Source organism: Pecten maximus, chromosome 17 (assembly GCF_902652985.1).
Source record: "Pecten maximus chromosome 17, xPecMax1.1, whole genome shotgun sequence".
Taxonomy (NCBI): domain Eukaryota; kingdom Metazoa; phylum Mollusca; class Bivalvia; order Pectinida; family Pectinidae; genus Pecten; species Pecten maximus.
The window spans coordinates 5,795,502-5,820,295 of record NC_047031.1 but is presented as its reverse complement, the minus strand read 5'-3'; the positions used below and the strand labels follow the sequence as shown (position 1 = coordinate 5,820,295).

At 38.6% G+C, this 24,794-nt stretch overlaps 2 protein-coding genes and 1 long non-coding RNA gene across 4 annotated transcripts in view; 1 reads left to right on the top strand and 2 right to left on the bottom strand.

The window, feature by feature from the left end:
• The window catches only part of LOC117315988 (beta-hexosaminidase-like), a 49,013-nt gene extending 33,862 nt beyond the window's left edge, over nucleotides 1-15,151 (bottom strand). The window contains 3 exon segments of the mRNA XM_033870468.1: nucleotides 1,542-1,609; nucleotides 5,176-5,382; nucleotides 14,996-15,151. Of these exon segments, the coding sequence (XP_033726359.1) occupies nucleotides 1,542-1,609; nucleotides 5,176-5,291 (184 nt within the window). The 5' untranslated portion in view covers nucleotides 5,292-5,382; nucleotides 14,996-15,151.
• Nucleotides 1-24,794, bottom strand: part of LOC117315989 (nephrin-like) — a 402,896-nt gene that overhangs the window by 307,005 nt on the left and 71,097 nt on the right. The window lies entirely within an intron of this gene.
• LOC117315994 lies at nucleotides 20,974-22,929 on the top strand. Its single transcript, XR_004529801.1, has 3 exons — nucleotides 20,974-21,051; nucleotides 22,254-22,325; nucleotides 22,832-22,929. It is a non-coding gene; the product is annotated as an uncharacterized LOC117315994 (long non-coding RNA).

Sequence of the window (24,794 nt, the reverse complement as noted above, 5' to 3'; positions counted from 1 at the left end):
ATGAACACTTTACATCAACCCTGGATGAACATTTTACATCAACCCAGGATGAACACATTACATCAACCCAGGATGAACACATTACATCAACCCAGGATGAACACTTTATATCAACCCAGACTGAACACTTTACATCAACCCAAACTGAACACTTTACATCAACCCAGGATGAACACATTACATCAACCCAGGATGAACACTTTACATCAACCAGGATGAACACATTACATCAACCCAGGATGAACACATTACATCAACCCAGGATGAACACTTTACATCAGTCCAGACGGAACACATTACATCAACCCAGGATGAACACTTTACATCAACCCAGGATGAACACTTTACATCAACCCAGACTGAACACTTTACATCAACCCAGGATGAACACTTTACATCAACCCAGGATTAACACTTTACATCAACCAGGATGAACTCTTTATATCAACCCAGGATGAACACTTTACATCAACCCAGGATGAACACATTACATCAACCAGGATGAACACTTTACATCAACCCAGGATGAACACTTTACTTCAACCCAGGATGAACACTTTACATCAACCCAGGATGAACACTTTACATCAACCCAGGATGAACACTTTACATCAACCCAGACTGAACACTTTATATCAACCCAGACTGAACACTTTACATCAACCCAAACTGAACACTTTACATCAACCCAGGATGAACACATTACATCAACCCAGGATGAACACTTTACATCAACCAGGATGAACACATTACATCAACCCAGGATGAACACATTACATCAACCCAGGATGAACACTTTATATCAACCCAGGATGAACACATTACATCAACCCAGGATGAACACTTTACATCAACCCAGGATGAACACTTTACATCAACCCTGGATGAACACTTTACATCAACCCAGGATGAACTCTTTATATCAACCCAGGATGAACACTTTACATCAACCCAGGATGAACACATTACATCAACCCAGGATGAACACATTACATCAACCCAGGATGAACACTTTACATCAACCCAGGATGAACACATTACATCAACCCAGGATGAACACTTTATATCAACCCAGGATGAACACTTTACATCAACCCAGGATGAACACTTTATATCAACCCAGGATGAACACTTTACATCAACCCAGACTGAATACTTTACATCAACCCAGGATGAACACTTTATATCAACCCAGGATGAACACATTACATCAACCCAGGATGAACACATTACATCAACCCAGGATGAACACTTTACATCAACCCAGGATGAACACTTCACATCAACCCAGGATGAACACATTACATCAACCCAGGATGAACACTTTACATCAACCCAGGATGAACACTTTAAATCAACCCAGGATGAACACTTTACATCAGCCCTGGATGAACACTTTAAGTTAAGCTAAATGCTTAATTGATTTAATAATGATTTAATGTGATAAAAATGTTATATGACATTTTTGTCCTGCAACCCTTATGCTGATATCATGGTTTTGAACCAGTAGTATATTTTTTTAATTGTTCATGTTTTCTTACCTTCCAATGGTACATTTTTCGTAGCCTTGACACTGGACTGCTGCTGGTCCAACCAGCATTCCCTGTTTCTGTAAGGAGTTAAAATCAAAGGTGTAACAAGAGGCCCTTGGGGCCTGTATCATATCATTCATCATCAACATCTCACTGATAAAGACAAAACACTTTCTGAGTTATTATCAATAATTTCCTTTTTGGTGACCTGCTATTCTTGTAGAGAAATGAACACTTTCCTTTAACATCCAGATACCACTCTGTAAGGGGAGGTAACCTATATATCCAGATACCTTTCTGTAAGGGGAGGTAACCTATCAACAGACCTCCCTGTAAGGGGAGGTAACCTATCCACAGACCTCTCTGTAAGGGGAGGTAACCTATCCAGATACCTCTCTGTAAGGGGAGGTAACCTATCAACAGACCTCTCTGTAAGGGGAGGTAACCTATCCAGATACCTTTCTGTAAGGGGAGGTAACCTATCCAGATACCTCCCTGTAAGGGGAGGTAACCTATCCCCAGACCTCTCTGTAAGGGGAGGTAACCTATCCAGATACCTTTCTGTAAGGGAAGGTAGCCTATCAACAAACCTCTCTGTAAGGGGAGGTAACCTATCAAAAGACCTCTCTGTAAGGGGAGGTAACCTATCCCCAGACCTCTCTGTAAGGGGAGGTAACATATCCAGATACCTCTCTGTAAGGGGAGGTAACCTATCCACAGACCTCTCTGTAAGGGGAGGTAACCTATCCACAGACCCCTCTGTAAGGGGAGGTTACCTATCCACAGACATCTCTGTAAGGGGAGGTAACCTATCAACAGACCTCTCTGTAAGGGGAGGTAACCTATCCACAGACCCCTCTGTAAGGGGAGGTTACCTATCCACAGACATCTCTGTAAGGGGAGGTAACCTATCAACAAACCTCTCTGTAAGGGGAGGTAACCTATCCACAGACCTCTCTGTAAGGGGAGGTAACCTATCAACAGACCTCTCTGTAAGGGAAGGTAGCCTATCAACAAACCTCTCTGTAAGGGGAGGTAACCTATCCACAGACCTCTCTGTAAGGGGAGGTAACCTATCAACAGACCTCTCTGTAAGGGGAGGTAACCTATCAACATACCTCTCTGTAAGGGGAGGTAACATATCCAGATACCTCTCTGTAAGGGGAGGTAACCTATCCACAGACCCCTCTGTAAGGGGAGGTTACCTATCCACAGACATCTCTGTAAGGGGAGGTAACCTATCAACAAACCTCTCTGTAAGGGGAGGTAACCTATCCACAGACCTCTCTGTAAGGGGAGGTAACCTATCAACAGACCTCTCTGTAAGGGAAGGTAGCCTATCAACAAACCTCTCTGTAAGGGGAGGTAACCTATCCAGATACCTCTCTGTAAGGGGAGGTAACCTATCAACAGACCTCTCTGTAAGGGGAGGTAACCTATCCCCAGACCTCTCTGTAAGGGGAGGTAACCTATCCAGATACCTTTCTGTAAGGGAAGGTAGCCTATCAACAAACCTCTCTGTAAGGGGAGGTAACCTATCAAAAGACCTCTCTGTAAGGGGAGGTAACCTATCAACATACCTCTCTGTAAGGGGAGGTAACATATCCAGATACCTCTCTGTAAGGGGAGGTAACCTATCTACATACCTCTCTGTAAGGGGAGGTAACCTATCCACAGACCCCTCTGTAAGGGGAGGTTACCTATCCACAGACATCTCTGTAAGGGGAGGTAACCTATCAACAAACCTCTCTGTAAGGGGAGGTAACCTATCCACAGACCTCTCTGTAAGGGGAGGTAACCTATCAACAGACCTCTCTGTAAGGGAAGGTAGCCTATCAACAAACCTCTCTGTAAGGGGAGGTAACCTATCCACAGACCTCTCTGTAAGGGGAGGTAACCTATCAACAGACCTCTCTGTAAGGGGAGGTAACCTATCCACAGACATCTCTGTAAGGGGAGGTAACCTATCTACATACCTCTATGTAGGGAAGGTAACCTATCTATGGACCTCTCTGTAAGGGGAGGTAACCTATCCACAGACCCCTCTGTAAGGGGAGGTAACCTATCCACAGATATCTCTGTAAGGGGAGGTAACCTATCCACAGACATCTCTGTAAGGGGAGGTAACATATCCACAGACCTCTCTGTAAGGGGAGTTAACCTATCAACAGACCTCTCTCTAATGGGAGGTAACCTATCCACAGACATCTCTATAAGGGGAGGTAACCTATCTACATACCTCTATGTAGGGAAGGTAACCTATCTACGGACCTCTCTGTAAGGGGAGGTAACCTATCACAGACCTCTCTGTAAGGGGAGGTAACCTATCCACAGACATCTCTGTAAGGGGAGGTAACCTATCCAGATACCTCTCTGTAAGGGGAGGTAACCTATCAACAGACCTCCCTGTAAGGGGAGGTAACCTATCCACAGACCTCTCTGTAAGGGGAGGTAACCTATCTACAGACCTCTCTGTAAGGGGAGGTAACCTATCCACAGACCTCTCTGTAAGGGGAGGTAACCTATCTACATACCTCTCTGTAAGGGGAGGTAACCTATCCACAGACCTCTCTGTAAGGGGAGGTAACCTATCAACAGACCTCTCTGTAAGGGGAGGTAACCTATCAACAGACCTCTCTGTAAGGGGAGGTAACCTATTACAGACCTCTCTGTAAGGGGAGGTAACCTATCAGCATACCTCTCTGTAAGGGGAGGTAACCTATCAACAGACCTCCCTGTAAGGGGAGGTAACCTATCCAGATACCTCTCTGTAAGGAAAGGTAACCTATCCAGATACCTCTCTGTAAGGGGAGGTAACCTATCAACAGACCTCTCTGTAAGGGGAGGTAACCTATTACAGACCTCTCTGTAAGGGGAGGTAACCTATCAGCATACCTCTCTGTAAGGGGAGGTAACCTATCAACAGACCTCCCTGTAAGGGGAGGTAACCTATCCAGATACCTCTATGTAAGGGGAGGTTACCTATCTACATACCTCTCCGTAAGGGGAGGTAACCTATCAACAGACCTCTCTGTAAGGGGAGGTAACCTATCCACATACCTCTCTGTAAGGAAAGGTAACCTATCTACAGACCTCTCTGTAAGGGGAGGTAACCTATCCACATACCTCTCTGTAAGGAAAGGTAACCTATCTACAGACCTCTCTGTAAGGGGAGGTAACCTATCCACATACCTCTCTGTAAGGGGAGGTTACCTATCTACATACCTCTCCGTAAGGGGAGGTAACCTATCCACATACCTCTCCATAAAGGGAGATAACCTATCTACAGACCTCTCTGAAAGGGGAGGTAACCTATCTAAGGACCTCTCTTTAAGGGGAGGTAACCTATCCAGAGACCTCTCTGTAAGGGGAGGTAACCTATCCAGAGACCTCTCTGTAAGGGGAGGTAACCTATCCACATACCTCTCTGTAAGGGGAGGTAACCTATCTACAGACCTCTCTGTAAGGGGAGGTAACCTATCCAGAGACCTTTCTGTAAGGGAAGGTAACCTATCTACATACCTCTCTGTAAGGGGAGGTAACCTATCCAAAGACTTTTTTGTAACAGAGTAACCAATCAGAGGTTTCTCTGTAAGGGGAGATAATACACAAAAAATAATCCCTTTAAGGGGAGCTGACCTACCTGGAGACTGCGAAATGATTGAAACACTGTATGATGAGAAAAATAACTATCAAAAATCCACCAATGATGATGATACGCTTTTGATGGCACAATTTCCGTGTCAACCAACGATGCATGGTGAATACTTTCCAAATCCCAAAGGTCAAGGTCACTGGATCTGGAGGAGACCAAAAAGGTCAAAGTCAGATGATCAGAAGGAGAGTCATTCTGAAATGAAAGAAAAAAAATATAGTTTGATATTTAAGAATTAATATACTTCTATTATAAGTGAATTGTAAATTATATGAATATCATGATTTTTATGTATTTTAATTGCAAATTTCTTAATACACAGTTTAGATAGAGGAAACAATGTTTTTATTACTGCGAAATTATCTAATTACAAAATACAATTGTTTGTATCATGTCCAAAGTCAACTAGAAAATGTCTGTAAGACATGTCCCCACTGCCACTTGACATCCCAAAACATGGTTTGGTGAGGATCGCAGGGGGTATAATTACATTGCATCTGGCCGGGTCGCGACGGTATGGGATGGGACGGACATGGGTAACACTAGCACTATATGCCCTCAGTAATAATATGATCTCAGGGCCTGGCTGTTACTTGAAAAGGTATTTTTATATACTTTAGCCAATTTAACTCTTTCAAACTTATATTTACCATTGTATGGCACTGCCACTATATAACCCTACCAATTCAGTTGCGAGTTCACCAGCCTATGAACTGCCAACAGGAAGTGATCTCTGCTACTGGTAAGCGCGGGAAATTTGAATTTGAAAATTTCAAAACAAAAATCGCATGACAAATAAAAAATCGCAGATGGTAAATATAAGAATTGAACGGCTTTCAGTTGGCATTCATAGTCAATATGAATTCCAACTGGACAGAGGCAAATTCAACATGAAGCGCTAGTGCGCTTCATGGAATTTGCCTCTGTCCAGTTGGCATTCATATTGACTATGAATGCCAACTGAAAGCCATTCAATGCTTAAATGGCCATGATCATTCATTTGAATAAACTCCCTTCTCTTCAACCAAGTATGCTACAAGCCACCTTTTGGTTATTGAGAAGAAGTAGTTTAAAAATTCCAGCCTATTTGTCCCCTGTGACCTTGAATGTAGATCAAGGTAATTCATTTGGATAAACTTGGTAGCCCTTCACCCCAGCATGCTAGAGACCCATTATCAAGTCCTGGTGCCCCATGGTTATTGAAAAGAAGTTGTTATTAGATTTTAGCCTCTATGCCCTCTGTGACTTAGATTGTAGGTCAAAGCCATTCATTTGAACAAACTAACATAGTCTGAAACTTCTCTATAAGGGGAGGCATCCTTCCTCAGTCTGAATACTCCTCTGCTTGGGGTGGTTACCAAGCAAGTATGGTCTTAATATTCCTCTGTGAAGAGAGGTAACCTAACTCAGTCTGAATACCTCTCTATATGGGGAGGTAATGACCTACCAAAGTCTGAATTCTCTTCTGTGAGGGAAGGAAATGCAACTTACCAGAGTCAGAAGGCTTCTCTATAAGGGGAAGTAAACTTCAGTTTGAAGAAATATATATTATGGGAGGCAGTCAACCTTAGTCTGAAGACTTCTCTGTGAGGGGAGGTAATCTATCTTAGTCTGAAGATTTCCCTGTGGGGAGAAGTGACCTACCTCAGTCTAAACATTCCTCAACCAGGGGAGGTAATCTACCATAGTCTAAAGAATCCTCTTTGAGGGGAGGCAACCAACCTTAGTGTGAAGACTTCTATGTGAGGGGAGATAACCTACTCCAAGTCTGAAGACTTCTCTGTCAGGGGAGATAACCTACTCCAAGTCTGAAGACTTCTCTGTGAGGGGAGATAACCTACTCCAAGTCTGAAGACTTCTCTGTGAGGGGAGATAACCAACTCCAAGTCTGAAGACTTCTCTATGAGGGGAGATAACCTACTCCAAGTCTGGAAACTTCTCTTTGAGGGGAGGTAATCTATCTTAGTCTGAAACTTCTCTGTAAGTGGAGTTAACTTACTCTAAGTCTGAAAACTTCTCTGTGAGGGGAGGTAATCTATCTTAGTCTTAAGACTTCTCTGTAAGGGGAGTTAACTTACTCTTAGTCTGAAAACTTCTCTATGAGGGGAGATAACCTACTCCAAGTCTGGACTCAAACTATTCTGTGAATGAGCAATTACTAAATATCTTCTAATAAATCATCAATTTTACTTAAAGTACGGCTGGGCTTATAGTAGGACAATGTTTTTTTTTATTAAATTATTATCAATTTTACACAGAATCAATTAACATAAATAGATTAATTACCAGAAATTGATGCATGTGATATGATACCGATAGAAAATAGAATTGTACTTGTGTTTCTTCTATAATAAGCCTAAAAAAAACCTATATTTTTGTGTGAACCATAAAGTTTTTTCCTTTTTGCCGTTTTCAAGGAAGAACTCTTTAAGTCAAGATTCCTAGTCTATATAACCTTAGTAATAACTATCTAATTGAAAAATAAATAAAATATCTGACCTAGCTACCGTAGTTTATCTATTGTTTGCTGAAACACATGTACTTGCTTTTAAATCCCACTTTGAAGTACGTATATGTGTATCAATGGCTACAGTCATATGAATGGTGTTTTATGGTAGAACCAATGTTACCCTGGTAGCTTTATCGTCATGAAGTCATGCTTGTGTGAACTTTGCAAATCCATATCTGCACTGTTGTCACTCCGGTATATATATGTGACACCCAGCCTTACAATGTAGCCGTTAACAATTCAATTTAAAGATAGATATCAAATTTCTTAAGTGAACGGTGAAGTTAGGATTACTTAACCATCTGTAGCTTCCAATATCGTATCTAATTTTGATCACAATCACATGAACAAGCATGCATTGCCAGACTAGCATTTGTGCCACAGGGCCTTGGCACACATTCTCAACCTATGGTCCAAACTTTGTACATATCATACCCGGGATCTTTCTCCCTGATTTCGGAACAAGTCAACAAGTCCCTGTGATACAGCAACAATACAAACCATTGTGTCAAGTCCCTGTGATACAACAATACAAACCATTGTGTCAAGTCCCTGTGATACAACAATATAAACCATTGTGTCAAGTCCCTGTGATACAACAATACAAACCATTGTGTCAAGTACCTGTGATACAACAATATAAACCATTGTGTCAAGTCCCTGTGATACAACAACAATATAAACCATTGTGTCAAGTCTCTGATACAGCAACAATATAAACCATTGTGTCAAGTCCCTGTGATACAACAATATAAACCATTGTGTCAAGTACCTGTGATACAACAATATAAACCATTGTGTCAAGTACCTGTGATACAACAATATAAACCACTGCGTCAAGTCCCTGTGATACAACAACAATATAAACCATTGTGTCAAGTCTCTGATACAGCAACAATATAAACCACTGTGTCAAGTCCCTGTGATACAACAATACAAACCATTGTGTCAAGTCCCTGTGATACAACAACAATATAAACCATTGTGTCAAGTCTCTGATACAGCAACAATATAAACCACTGTGTCAAGTCCCTGTGATACAACAATACAAACCACTGTGTCAAGTCCCTGTGATACAACAACAATATAAACCATTGTGTCAAGTCTCTGATACAGCAACAATATAAACCATTGTCAAGTCTCTATGATACAACAATACAAACCACTGCGTCAAGTCCCTGTGATACAGCAACAATACAAACCATTGTGTCAAGTCCCTGTGATACAACAATACAAACCATTGTGTCAAGTCCCTGTGATACAACAATATAAACCATTGTGTCAAGTCCCTGTGATACAACAATATAAACCATTGTGTCAAGTCCCTGTGATACAACAATACAAACCACGGTGTCAAGTCCCTGTGATACAGCAACAATATAAACCACTGTAACTTTTATCAGAATCACTACATAGTTAAATAGTCCTGGTGGAATTGTTGGTATTTTGAGTCTCATTTTAAGGCTGAATAAAAATTACTTTGAACTTGTATTCATGAAATATATGTGTTTTTATATTGTACAAAATATGGCAGAGATCGATACTACATTAATATTGTACAAAATATGGTAAAGATAGTAATTATATTGTACAAAATATGGCTGAGATAATAATCATATTGTTGAAAATATGGCACAGATAATGATTATATTGTACAAAATATGGCAAAAATAATAATTATATTGTTGAAAATATGGCACAGATAATGATTATATTAATTAAGAAATAATTAACGATGATTCATGTATTGTTGCAGGATATACAACGAGGACGAGGATATTTTGCAATTAAATTAATTACGAAGGCCGCAGGCCTGAGTTATTAATCGAAATTGCAAAATATCCGAGTCCGAGTTGTATATCCTGCAACAATACACCAGTCAAAGTTGATTATTTGATATTTCTATTCTACCATGTACTGTTTAGTTCTGTGATCTTTATAGAAAAACGGCAAAGAAACCCCAGGAAAACCTTGTTATTTATTTCTTGAGTATTGCATTATTTTGTTGATAAAATATATATTTCTTTACAGGCACTACAGTACTACAATCAAGAATATCTATCATATGGCATTGATTTTTAAAATTAAAACAAAAAGGGTGATGAAAATAAAAGCGGCCTTCGTAGGATTCGAACACACGTCGTAATAAAAAATAGAGGAAAGACTAAACCATTAGCCCACTCGGCTACAGTATTATTTATGTGGTGAATATAAGATACATAACATTGTAACAGCCGTGACTCACAAGCGTGTATTATTGACACGAGCGTGTATTATTGGAAAATAATACATGGTTTTTAACCAATCAAAACTGTCGTTGCATAGCAAACATGGTAGAATATTGTACAAAATATGGTAAAGATAATAATTATATTGCACAAAATATGACAGAGATAATAATTATATTGTACAAAATTATGGTGAAGATAGCAATTGTAACAATTTCATCAAAGTTACTTGTGACATTAATGACTTTGGCCTCATCCATCAGTGATTTTAGCCTATTAGTTCAATAACTAGACCAGAACAGAACTATCGGCCTTTATCTCCTTATAACAACTCCAAATACAGCTGTCTATTTGTTAGATTTATATCATTGTCTCAATAATAGGAACTGATGCCACAGTTAACAATTTTATACTCACCGTTCAATAGGACATTTCCTCAATCTGACACCAATATATTATATATAACATCATTATACCCGTCCAACAACTTGTGGGTTTTTTTCTGGCCACAAGGTTTCCTACCGATACTTAATGAGTATTTAAAATACCCAGTATACTTATATATCCAGATCAACAAGAGATCAAATATAAAATTTGATTTTGTACCCATAAAGTCGTGATGAAACATTGGTTGCTATACTGGCCCCCGATAAAAAGAGTTATTGACCTTGACCTTGACCCAAAAACCCTGAAACTCAAACTTGATCTGTAGGTGTGGAAACTGAGTTGATGGTCAGACGGATTGAGAGGAAACATATAGTCCCCCCGGTTTCACAGGAGGGGACTATCATAAAGAAGACCTAGCTCCAGATGAAGTAAATGGGTTTAAATCCTAGAAAATATACTCATTCTGAAATACAGCCATACTACACCCTTTTTCGCAAAATCTTAAATATGAATGAAATCTGTCAACACTAGATATATTCAATCATCCAGACTGGATCCCCGGCGATATCAATCAATATCAACGTATGTTTTGCTGATGACAATTAAATTGACAGGGAACAACGTTAACGACGACGTGCCAAAACTGGACGAACATTGGTAACACTGTATGCCCCCCTTCCCCCCATGATAGGCCGCATAATTAGAAAAATCAACTATCTCCTTATTTTCTAAATAGACATAAAATGTCTGTCACAGCTAGTTGCTCCAACAGATATTTGTTTGCTAGGTATATCGCCCTGTGAACAGCCAGGGTAATTTTGAGGCTAGGTTCTCCTAGTTGTAGTTGGTGACTACCTCACTGAACAACATATGGGAGGCCTGTTGTATGCCATCCAGAGCAATTATATAAATATGGAAAAGTGTCTTGCCCATAGCTGCAACCACAGATACTCAAACCCCGAGTCCTTTTCTGAACTTCCCAACACAAACCAACATGGGTATAGGGAGTGTTACATGTACACCACGCACCTCAGACCTTCACCCGAGATTTCATGGATAGCACTATAATTAACTTCAGCTATTGTGGCTATGAGTCACGAAGCAATTGGCCGTTATTTTGAATTTGAAAACTTCTTGAGTGCAGGGATTACTCTGGAGGGGGCCATGGGGCCATTTGCCCCATATTTTCCAAAATGACCCCCCCAAAATTCACAAATTTCTTCAATTTTCTATGTTTTGGCCCATACGATTTCTGAAATCTTGTGAAAATGGCCCATGATTTTTGGGTCTGCGGTGAACCCTGTGACAGTGGAAGAGCGGCAATCACCACCAGATTCATAAGAAAATCATTGAACCATTAAGAATCAATTGAAGACATTTTAACTCGCCCTATTATAAAATTTTGTTGTATATAATAGCTTATAGATAATGGTATGAAACTTCAGAAAAAAGCCTGTAAAGGTGGAGAGTATAAGGTCACCTTACTATCAATGAATATCCATTAAGTCTGACAATATATGCTTGTAGAGCGAGCAATCACCAAGTTGGATCTCCGGGAACACAAGCAGGATATTTTTCGAACTCCTTCATATTAAAAGTCATTTAATTCCTACCAGTTTGACAATAACATTTCATTTTAACTAGTAATCTGATCTAGTTGTAGGCCTAATTAATGCCAAAGATCAAACAGAAAATTATATAAATGAAGTTGAGTCACGAATGCATAATCACAACATTCCTGCTTCGAGTATTTTTATATATATATCAATACAAGTTTTATCTACAGGAGAACTTTGGGTATAATTTCTATCTTAAGGCAACTTTTAAATTTCTTTAAGCCTAAATATCACTACTTTCCTGCTTTGAATATATAGGTACAGTATATATAAATACAAACTTTATCTACACGAGAACTTTGGGTGTAATTTTTATCTTCAGGCAACTTTAAAATTTCTTTCAGCAAAAATATAACTACCCTGCTTTTATAGGTAAAATTAATATATATAAATACAAGCTTTATCTACAGGAGAACTTTGAGTATAATTTTTATCTTAAGGCAACTTTAAAATTTCTTTCAGCACAATTTTTTTTCATTATACATGTACCTATATAAATTCAATAGTACCAAGGTTTGTGAATAATACTGGCACCTTTCTTTAACAAACTGTTGAAGGAAAATAGTCTTACCGTCAGTTATGGTTGGCACTAGTACATAATGTTGTAAACAGCTCAGGTGAGGAGTTTAATGATAGTTTATTATATTATTTAAATTCAAGTTAAAATTTCATATAACAAGATTGAACATAGTATACCATTCATTACTATTTCTCAAAATGAAACTGAGATATTGCCAATTTAAAAGATATGTACACAGGCTGAAGCAAATAAAATTTTTAATTTTAAAACTTGAATATTGAAATCATATACCTGGTACTGAAAAAATTACTTTAACTAGAATTTTTAAACCAAATACTGTAATTGTAGTTGTAAAGAAAACATGAAATTAATCAATTTTGTCATTCCTCCACAATGAGCGGTTTTAATTTTTATGAATTAACTCGCCCATCAAGACAAAAATATGTAACATTCTCTAAGCTTATCAAATGTAATTGAAGATTAACTTAAAATTTTCTTTCTTATGTAGCAGACCACTCCAAGTGAAAGCAAGAGGCTTCCTTGGAGAGAGAACCTGGGTTGGTGTGTTCGGGGGCGAACACGTTTGAAGGAGGGAGTAGTGTAGCAGGCCGGGTTTTAAGTGTAAATACTGTACATAGTTGTATGGTCGCCTTCTAGCTTCCGGCTAGGGGGAATTTTCCTTTAGCTCAGTCAGTAGAGCGGCGGACCAGTAAGCCGAGGGTCGCGGGTTCGATCCCGGCTGGCTGCACATTAAAAAAAAAACTGTTGAAAACTGTTTCATGATTTCAAACATATATCTTTTTTTTATTAAATTTGTATGGACAAAACAGAAAGCATTGTCTGATAGAAAACCTACTGGTGATGGTTGACTTTGCGGGCCTCGAGAATTGAACCTATCATTTTTAACATCTATATTTATTTTATATATTGTTTGGATACAAACCGCTTTTAATTCAAGACTTTTTTATATTGTAGCATTTTGATCCAACTTATATGCATCCTTTACTATTAATTCTACCATGTTTGCTATGTAACGCCAGTTTTGATTGGTTTAAAACCATGTAATATTTTTCAATAACCCACGCTCGTGCCAATAATACACGGTAGCGAGTCACGGCTGTTACGATTTTATATATCTAATATTCGCCCGTTTTATAAAAGGTTACTGTAGCCGAGTGGGCTAATGGGTTAGTCTTTCAATAAATTGTTATCACGACGCAAGTTCGAATCCTACGGAGGCCCCTCCTTTTTTTCTTTTTTTTATCCTTTTTTTCAAAATCAATGTCATATGATAGATGCTCTTGATCGTAGTACTGTATTGCCTGTATATTTCATCAACAAATAATGCAATACTCCAGAAATAAATTACAAGGTTTTCTCTGGGTTTCTTTGCTTTTTTTTCTATTAGAAAGAGGTCGATCTCAGAACTAAACAGTACATGGTAGAATAGAAATAATCAACTTTGACTCGTGTATTGTTGCAGGATATACAACTCGGACTCGGATATGCGGCCTTCGTTATTAATTTAATTGCAAAATATCCTCGTCCTCATTGTATATCCTGCAACAATACACGAATCATCGTTAATTATTTCTTAAATATACATTACTATGTATGGCAACCAGGTAATAAGAAATACCTGTCAATAATGATCATGTTTTATTATATTTTTTTTTTTTTAATTCTAAAAAACTTATATTTTGAATTTCTTGATTGAAAAAATCTTTTTGATGTATATATATTTACATTTACACTGCAGCCTCACTATATAATTTTACCAAGCTCACTTGAAGGTTACGAGTCCATAATTTCCAAATCTTTATTATGACATCATTATTATAGTGACGTCATAATTGTCACATTGGCGATAACAAAAGATGGCAGTTGAAAAGGCTGTTCCGTCTTTGACGATAATAATTTGTCCATTCATCGTCAGAGCGAAATTCCTGGATATAGCCTTAAAAATCGTTGTCAAATGTAAATATAAGCATTGAACTGCTTTCAGTTAGAAGTTATTGACTGATGAACGCCAACTGGTTCTAATAAAATACATGTAAAGTAACTATGCCACACCCTCTACTGTATAGTATTTTATTAAATTTAGAACCTAGGCCCCTGTGAGATAGACATGACATATCAATATACTTCTGTAGCAAGTTATATATCCTATAGATTATACACGCTCGTTTATACCACAGGTCCTAGCCTCGTCTGTATAATTGGGTGTATTGACAGACGAGGCTAGGACCTGTGGTTTATACATGGATGATCAGTTGGGTAAAGTATTATCCCGGAATTAAAATGCTTTACTTGTCAGGTTCAATAGAAACGAGCGCCTGTGGTCTGCTTCGCTGATACACTAGGTGCCATGTACAGGCTTGTCTGTAGAGAAGTTTTACCATTTATAAAGACTGAAGTGTTTTTCCTTGGACTAAGTAAATAGTGTAGGCCTACAACTGACCGGTATGGCCCGATTTTATACTCTACCTGACGACAACCACGCGCGGCCTCTCGTTGTTTTTACGTCTACTTTGTCACGTGGACTTACCCTCCGAGCGAGGCACGATTTCGTGCCATCCGCTTCCTCCGTGATAACAGTCGACACCTTTGTAATTACTGTCAACACCTTGGTACCGTCTTAGCCCAGATAGCCATTTCCTCCGTTGTGTTGTGCAAAAAAATCACAGGTTCAAAATGTCATAGGTTATTCCGGTGTCTATGGAAAAACACACCCCACTTTAGGAATACCGGACTTTTCGCCCGGAAGTTAGTAAATAAATTATTGGGGACGAAACGTCGTGGTCGTTAAAGCAGGTAGAGGTCAGGTAGAGGTCAGGTACAAGTAGCATAGAAATATCACTTATTAGTACATATTACAAATTATATTACAGATCATTTTCATATATTTATGGGTTTATCACAGTTTATACAGAATGTCACATAAAAAATAGCACTAGATAACTCTATTAACAGTTAGCATGTCCAATGGGCAGCTGTTTGAAAAATCGACTTTCTTGCTATTTACTAGAAACTTTTGTGCAAAGAAAATACCAATTCTGTATCTGTATGAGTTTTTAAACGTTATAAATGTCCAATGGAGCTATTTCTGGTTGTGTTCAACACTTTATCAACCACACCGGGTTCAATCTTACTGACCGGGCGCCGGTGCTTACACCTGGGCGTCGATGAATTTTACAGCCGGGCAACGATAATTTTTATTGAAAATAAACGCCGAAGACGGGATCGGAAGAACGACTGAGATTTTTTTCTCTCTTTTTTTTTTTTATGTGATAATGCTGTCCTTCAAGGAAAATAACCCGACCACGGAACAATATGATGGCTATAACTTGCAAGGGTAACAGACAGGAAAACACTTCTCATTTTTTTGCTAATTCGCCCACAGTGTAGGCGGGTCGCCCACATGTAGTGTAGGCGGGTGTGACCAAATTATGCCCCAATCCACGAATGAGAAGTGTTTTCCTGTCCGTTATCCTTGCAAGTTATAGCCAATTTATCACATTGTTCCGTGGTCGGGTTATTTCCCTTGAAGGACAGCATTATCACATCAATAAAGAGAAAACATATCTCAATCGTTCTTTCGATCCCATCTTCGGCGTTTATTCTCTATAGAAATTATCGTTGCCCGGGTGTAAAATTCATCGACGCCCAGGTGTAAGCACCGGCGCCCGGTCGGTACGATTGAACCCGGTGAACCAGTCTAAACGCTTAAAAACCGAATGTCCTTTATCTTAGCACTATTTCAGAAGGAGTGTATATTTTGGGTTTTTAAAGTTTTAAGACATTACTCTTTATTCAGACATCAGAAGTATTCATTTCGAATGTTAATTACTCAAGAAAACAGCTACAAACCTCAGAAACACATAGATCTTCGTTAAGGACATGGTTTAGGTGAAACAGCAGCTGAACGACTGATTAACATGTGCGAGTACTTTAACAAAAAATCTTGAATTTTCTTTAGCCGTAAACTCATTTAATTTAATGTATAATGGTTTGTATACTGAGTTCTGAATAATCGGACCGCTATGGCCGATTTGTTAAGGTTTCTCGACACTTTATCACTAGCCCTCCACCTCTGGGTTGCGAGTTCGAAACCTACGTGGGGCAGTTGCCAGGTACTTGCCAGGTACTGACTGTAGACCGGTGGTTTTTCTCCGGGTACTCCACCTCCAAAACCAGGCACGCCCTCAAATGACCCTGGCTGTTAATGGAAGTTAAACAAAATAAACCAAACCAAGACCAAACAGTTCTGAAGTTACAATAACCTGTTTTCCTGTATTCAACATCTGCCCTGCAGGTATGGCGTAAGAATTGTACCTGCTGCCCCCATTGCATGATCGTAAGAGGCGACTAAATTTGGGATCTTATCTTTTCTCTTCTTTCCTAACAACTTTCTTCTTCCTAATGTCTCCCTTGACAATGCCTCACTTTTGGCCTTTAGTTGAGCGTTCGCCCCTGTGAGGAAGGCTTTGGGTTCTGTCCCCTAGCCGAGACATACCAGAGTCTTTAAAAATGGTAGTTGCTACTCCTGCTTAGCGCTCAGCATATTTGGAGTGGGACGACTGGTTCGCCCGTTGTCAGTATAATGTGACCGGGTGGGGTGTGCTGCTGGGTGTCTTCGGCAGTATGCTTCAGTGAGGTAGCACTATAAATCGGCAAAAGTTCCGGCCTATCACAAGGAGACTTAACAAGAACATACCGCAGCCGAACACGACTTGGAACTTGCCCTTAGTCTAAAAATAGCATACCAAGATACTTAAAGACTATATGTACAGTTTGTAATGTTATTAAAATCCACGTTTTTATTTTAATTTCCTTATCAGAAAGCTAGAGAACAGTATCTCGATAAGATTAAAATAAATATGTCAGAAGATGAAAATCTTCTTGTCATTTTGTTAGCCAATAACTCTGATTATACGAAGAACTTGTCTATTCATAAAAACTGTCATAATAACTGAGGACAGTAGGTTTTTATCTAGTATAATTGATACTTTACTTATGCTGTTGGACTGTTAGGTTTTGTCATCAGAATATGCAATTAAAATTGCGCAATAGATATTTGTATTGAATTAAGTTAAACAAATATAGCTTATTAAAACAGCAAACTAGTGTCAAAATATGTTATTTGACCTTGAACAAAGGCGCCCTTAATCCCAACATGCTTTTAAACCAATGCCCTGACCTATGACCTCTAGTTTAATGAGAAAATATTTAAGGATTTAAACACAGTTGACACATGCGAACTTGAAATTAGGTCAAGGTCATTCAATTCAATAAACTTCATAGACCATTATTTCAGCTTGGTACTGGTCCAATATCATGCATTTTGGTTTTCTAAGAAGACTTAGTTTAGAAGATTTTAATAATTTGGTCTTATAAACTTCAAAATATGTGAGTTGAACAAATTGGTAGTCCTGAATCCCAGCTTCAGACCAATTAATTGTTTAGTGAGAGTAAGTCTGGAACTCTTTTCGTCGAAGTAGAATCTCGGCATTTTTTCCTTTATCGATCAGTTGAATGGAGAAAATACCATGTGGATGTGAAATAGTTTGATACTTTAGAACGATATTGCTTATCGATTATTTGTTTACCGTCCTATTAACAACCAGGGTCATTTAAGGACGTACCTAGTGTTGGCGTTGGAGGAAAGTCGGAGTACCCTGAGAAAAACCACCGCCGTACGGCCAGGAAATTGTCTCACGTGGGTTTCGAACCCGCAACCCAGAGGTGGATGGTTAGTGACAAAGCGCCGGGATACCTTAACCACTCGGCTACCACGACCCCTAAACCATAAAAATAATGCGTTCTTACAATCGTTACAAAGGTTTGTGTTGTTACACTACACACATCCAACTGATCATTTCTAGATAACAATCACACACACACACACACATATATATATATACATTAATAAGTACTCGTCTATGAATACACCTATTATATAATCATGTTAAGTAGTTTTCCTACCTTAACGTCCGAGATATGTATACAGAGCCCCCAGCACGACTAGACTATGTCGACTCATGTCCATGTACGACCACAAGGACCGTAAAAGGGACAAATCTCCCTGTAAATGATTTATGGATATACAAATAAAAAGTAATGGAAATATTGTAATTTTCTTGAATAGTAAAATTTATAAACTTTTCCTTAATAAGACGTTTGAAATATATTATTTATAGGATCGCTCCATTGCAGAACGTGGAAGTGAAAGATTTTGAATTGTACATGTGTATGCATCATATAGTAATAGTAGTCGACGGCAATATGGTGAGATGCTTTATACATCGCTAAAACAACTAGATTACTTTGTATATGAATACAAGCATTTGTGTATGAAACGATTTATTAGCTACACTACTAGAAGTACTGTTACTTAGCGGCGAGATCGAAATAGTTCCTTTAAAAGATCTCTTAAGCCCAGCGAGATCGCGAGATCGGCAAAGCGAAAGGGTGATGTTCGCGAAAACGCCACAGCGACCGAGCGCTGATGCCCGGATGTCTCCAGCATATACAGTATATTAATTATATGTGAAGTGTTGTTAAGGCGGTAATGGTCATCACGCAATATACCTCTGTTGACCTAGCGAGATCACGAGATCACGAGATCGCGAGATCGACAGAGCGACAGGGTGATGATCGCGAAAACGCGACAAATCGCTGATACCATAAATCTGGCGGAGTGTTGTTATGGCGGTTGGGTAGCGGAATCGCGAGATCACAAAATCACGAGCTCGCGAGATCACAAAATCAAGAGATCGCGAGATCGACAAAGCGTCAGGGTGCACGTGATAATCGCGAAAATGCGACGGCTACAGAGCGCTGACATATCGCTCTGTCACTGTCGTGTTGTCGCGATCGACGTGGCTCTGTCGACAAGTCGAGATTGGGCGATGGCTCCAACTGGCCACCATAGCTTGCTCCATTTTCCTTCGCCCTACTTTTAATGGATGCTTTCTTCACTAGGTAGTAAACTGATGTAAATATTCATAGTTTTAGAAAAATGACGAGACATCCCGAATAGGTTTAAGTTGATAAGAAGGGTGTTATATATGTGTGTTGTCTTCGCTCTACTTTACCTGAAGAAAGAACATGGCTACCAAAGGTTGGCAATCTCATATACTATTTGATCCAATCACTCAGATTATATTCTTTAAACTGTAATTCTTACTTTTCAATAATTTCAAAACAGTTTATTTCAACTTTAATCCGAAGGTTTCCGATGTCTTGTCTTTTTAAAAATCTGATGTAGGCCATTCTTGCTATTGTGAAAAGGGGGAGACGAGGTTCCGGTCGGCACTTCATCTTATATGTTTTAAACTACTCAATATCGTTAAAAAAGTGTCCATACATCTCGCGGCCATATTTGAAATTTCAATCACGTGATTATAAGTCTTGTAGGTAATTTTTTTACCATGATGATTTTTGTGTCACGCGAGATCTCGTCTAGACATATGTACGTAGTCATTGCAAATATGGCCGCGAAATGTTTGGAAACTCAGAGTCGGCCAATATCAAATTTCTATAAGGCTGATAAAACATTAGAAACCTTCGGATTATATCAACTTATGTACGAAATAATAACTCTCGAAAAGCCCTCTATGCCCTGTATATTAACATATTAACTATGATTTGTTGTTTTTTTGCTTTTTTTTTATTATTTGTTTATTTATTTATCTATGTTCATTTTATGTCCAGGGCTGCTTATTCTGATTACCCTTACATTCGCCATACCATTCGTAACTACTCGGCCGATTCCGGATGACCGAAGGAAATCGGCCGAGGTGTTCCGAGCTGCGCCATACCTGCCCGGCATGCAAGTGGTTATATGCATTTCCGGTAATGCAAATATACATCTGTGAATGGGAGATTAATTTGTAAATGTTGCCACGGGACTATATTGGTTCTTCCATAGAAAGTATAAATTGTCTATGCTTATTTACATATAGTTGTTTTTGATGTTTAATACCTGGGTGTTAAGAAGTATCACATTGCTCAATGTATATTATGTCTTTACAGTCCTGGTCGGGATGGTATATGTGGGCTTGATGTTACGTTCAACTGTTGGTAAGTCTACTGATAGCATGTCTTTAGTCTGGGATAAAGTGAAAATATGAAAAACAAGAAATGTTAATGAATAAATAACAAAACCGGATATGACGATGAATAACCGGAAATGACACCGAAAAACATAACAACAAAACCTAAAATGACACTGAATAAATTAACAGCAAAACCGGAAATGATACTGAATAATAAAACAACACACCGGAAATGACAATTGAAAAACAAAACAACAGAATGGGAAATTATAATGAACAATATAGAAAAGGATCAATAATACTAACAAAAATTGGGGACTCGAAAGGACATGACGAGTCAAGATCAATCATTCACTCCTTTAATTTCCTCTTAATGCTGGAACTTGTGCAAGTCTATGTTTTGATGTTGCTGGATAACAAATAATTCAAACCCAAAACCAAATCTTCTATCTATTCTCTTTGAGCAGGCCTGACGTGTTACGAATGTTACTCTGCCCGGGAACCACAGCTTTGTACGTACCATCGCAATTGTGGCCAAAACGAGGTAATAGTGTAGATTATATTCCATACATGTATCGATCCTTGCCACCAACCTTGTAAAATCAAATATTAACCGAGTGTGAAGGCCGACGTCGATATTTTAGATTTTTCGGGTTAGTATAACACCATATTAACCGAATCAAATGTCTTTAATTCTGAACGTCAGGGAACTTTATACAATGCGTAACTGAACAGGATTTTCTACTGGTCAAAGTCCAGATTTTAGACATCATGTCTGATAGCCGTCTGACCATAATATCGAAGTGTAGATTATTATTTACAATTTCAATCCTTGAAGTTTCTCAGGTTCTGTGTCCCCTGATTAGATATGAAACTTGTTTGCAAATGGTGGACTTTGATTATTTAAGCTAGCGCTTCATGTTGAATTTGCCTCTGTCCAGTTGGAATTCATATTGACTATGAATGCCAACTGAAAGCCGTTCAATTCTTATATTTACCATCTGCGATTTTTTATTTGTCATGCGATTTTTGTTTTGAAATTTTCAAATTCAAATTTCCCGCGCTTACCAGTAGCAGAGATCACTTCCTGTTGGCAGTTCATAGGCTGGTGAACACGCAACTGAATTGGTAGGGTTATATAGTGGCAGTGCCATACAATGGTAAATATAGTGTATTCAATATCTGGATAACAACGTTACTATTTGAGCATTGTGACGTCACAGTGATTATGACGTCATAAACGCAATATTGATCCGGCATTTTTTAAAGATAGAAATAGGAAGTTATTATCTTAAGGTATTAACCATTACGTGACGATGTTTGAGCCAATGAAAAAGAAGAAAATTTAACCTTATGTAATGCAAATTCCCCCTAAAAGCATAGCCTTTGATTTTGTCAATATGGTGTTATACTGACCTGGAAAAATCTAAAATATTGACCTCTGGTTGATTCTACCAGGTCGGCATAAAAACTTTATATCAACCTCACAAAATTAAAGGTTCACAATTTTATAATATTAACCTCCACGTGACAATGCCTAAGCTAAGGCAGAGACTTGTATATCAGGTATATACGTCTCTGGCTAAGGCAATGAGAATTGAAGATATAGCAGGACCATATCAAATATTGTCATGTCGTATCAATAAATTGTATGACGACATGCAGAGAATATGACGTCATATATAACATAACTACATATAATCGCAACAGCCCGCCAATCATTGTAAACTTTTGGTATTTTACCAGAAATGTGGGATACACAAGACACAGAACTTACTGGGAGCGACGGTGTATCACCTGGAGTGTCTTCCTGACACGGTAATTACTGTGACGTCACTTCCGTATTATGTTTGCTAAACCCACACTGGCATATACGACTATTATGACGTCACGGCGGATACGTCATGGATGTCATTAATAGTAATTTAAATCACACTTTTACGAAGTTAGTTTTTAGTTTCTCGGAGCATTACAATTATCAACAAATAACTAAGAATTGTACGAAGAACTTGCCTATACTCATGAAACAGTGATTAGAACAGAGAAGAGTTAGCTTGCATCCAGTGTAAACAATTAACAGTAATAAATTTCTGAATTCAATTAAAATCATAAATCATACTTCCTTATCGGGATAAATAACATGTACCACGAAAGCAATATGCGTTTTACTTTATTTTCGTTATTTTATTTTTTTCTTGTTTAATTTATTTTTCTGATATACAATTATTTGCATTGTTTTTTAAATGATAATAACGACAATAAGCAGTTGGAAGCTTATGTTCTTAATTGAGATTAACATTTCAGAAGCTTTGCCCTTTTTCTAGATATGCGAAGGTTCCGAAGCTCCGCCCACTTTTATTGGAAGACGTAGGCGAGATACGTACAAGGAAGTGACATGTTGTGACACCGACTTATGTAACCATGGAATCAACACGGTTGCTACAACAGAAAGTGAGTTATTACTATTATTTTACATACACGTATAAATATGTTTTCTAGGATCGGCCGTCTGGTGGTCGTTTTCACTTCAGATTGCGTAGATGAAACTTTCAGTAGTGGCTATCTGGCTCAGGAAATTTTATCATTTCAATAGGAACAGAAAAAGAACAAATGCCCGCCACTCTCACTGCATCGTGGTCCCATTGCTCCTATGCGACCATGTCTTTGTTATAATCTTTGATATCGAAGGGTTTACTGAAAGTTTGTAGCTCTGTCATTATATGTACATATAAATGTGTTTCCTCATTTTTTTTCGATTATTTAACACGTATATATCTGGTTTAGTAATTATGGCGAGACTTCTGCAAAAACTAATTTCCTCTCTATTGCAGTTTTACCCATTGCTTCAACAACAGTTACTGGTTGTCATGACAACAACTCATGTTTGGCCTTAAAGGCTCTAGGCTTACAAGTCTGCGCCTACCACGACATTGCGACCAGGCTTTGTCCAGCGATGTGCAATCGGTGCAATGACGTCATTTCTGGTGTAACAGGCAGTAGTTCCGTAACTTCCGGTCTTGAATTGACGTCGCCAAACGGTTGCCACGATACGAGCACAGAATGTGTTTATCTTAAGGATACTTTGCACATCTGTGATCATTATGACGTCATCGTGCATTTCGGATGTTTAAAAACGTGTAGTTTATGCGACGTCACCTCACCCACAGGTAATTCATCTAATAAAATTGTCATGTTCCGATAAAAATGTATTTAATCATATGTGATATTTTTGTGTTATAGATCTAAATCTATACACTTTCTAGTCAAATATTCAATAAAGTGTTCAGTATTGATTAATTCAAAACTCTATAGCGCATTATAGATAACCAATGTTGTATGCACTAATATACTGTTATAACCGGGTCAGACACGAATGTACTCACTAATAGACTGTTATAACCGGGTAAGACACGAATGTACTCACTAATAGACTGTTATAACCGGGTAAGACACGAATGTACTCACTAATAGACTGTTATAACCGGGTCAGACACGAATGTACTCACTAATAGACTGTTATAACCGGGTCAGACACGAATGTACTCACTAATAGACTGTTATAACCGGGTCAGACACGAATGTACTCACTAATAGACTGTTATAACCGGGTCAGACACGAATGTACTCACTAATAGACTGTTATAACCGGGTCAGACACGAATGTACTCACTAATAGACTGTTATAACCGGGTCAGACACGAATGTACTCACTAATAGACAGTTATAACCGGGTAAGACACGAATGTACTCACTAATAGACTGTTATAACCGGGTCAGACACGAATGTACTCACTAATAGACTGTTATAACCGGGTCAGACACGAATGTACTCACTAATAGACTGTTATAACCGGGTCAGACACGAATGTACTCACTAATAGACTGTTATAACCGGGTCGGACACGAATGTACTCTCTAATAGACAGTTATAACCGGGTCGGACACGAATGTACTCACTAATAGACTGTTATAACCGGGTCAGACACGAATGTACTCACTAATAGACTGTTATAACCGGGTAAGACACGAATGTACTCACTAATAGACTGTTATAACCGGGTCAGACACGAATGTACTCACTAATAGACTGTTATAACCAGGTCAGACACGAATGTACTCTCTAATATACAGTTATAACCGGGTCGGACACGAATGTACTCACTAATAGACTGTTATAACCGGGTCAGACACGAATGTACTCACTAATAGACTGTTATAACCGGGTCCGACACGAATGTACTCACTAATAGACTGTTATAACCGGGTCAGACACGAATGTACTCACTA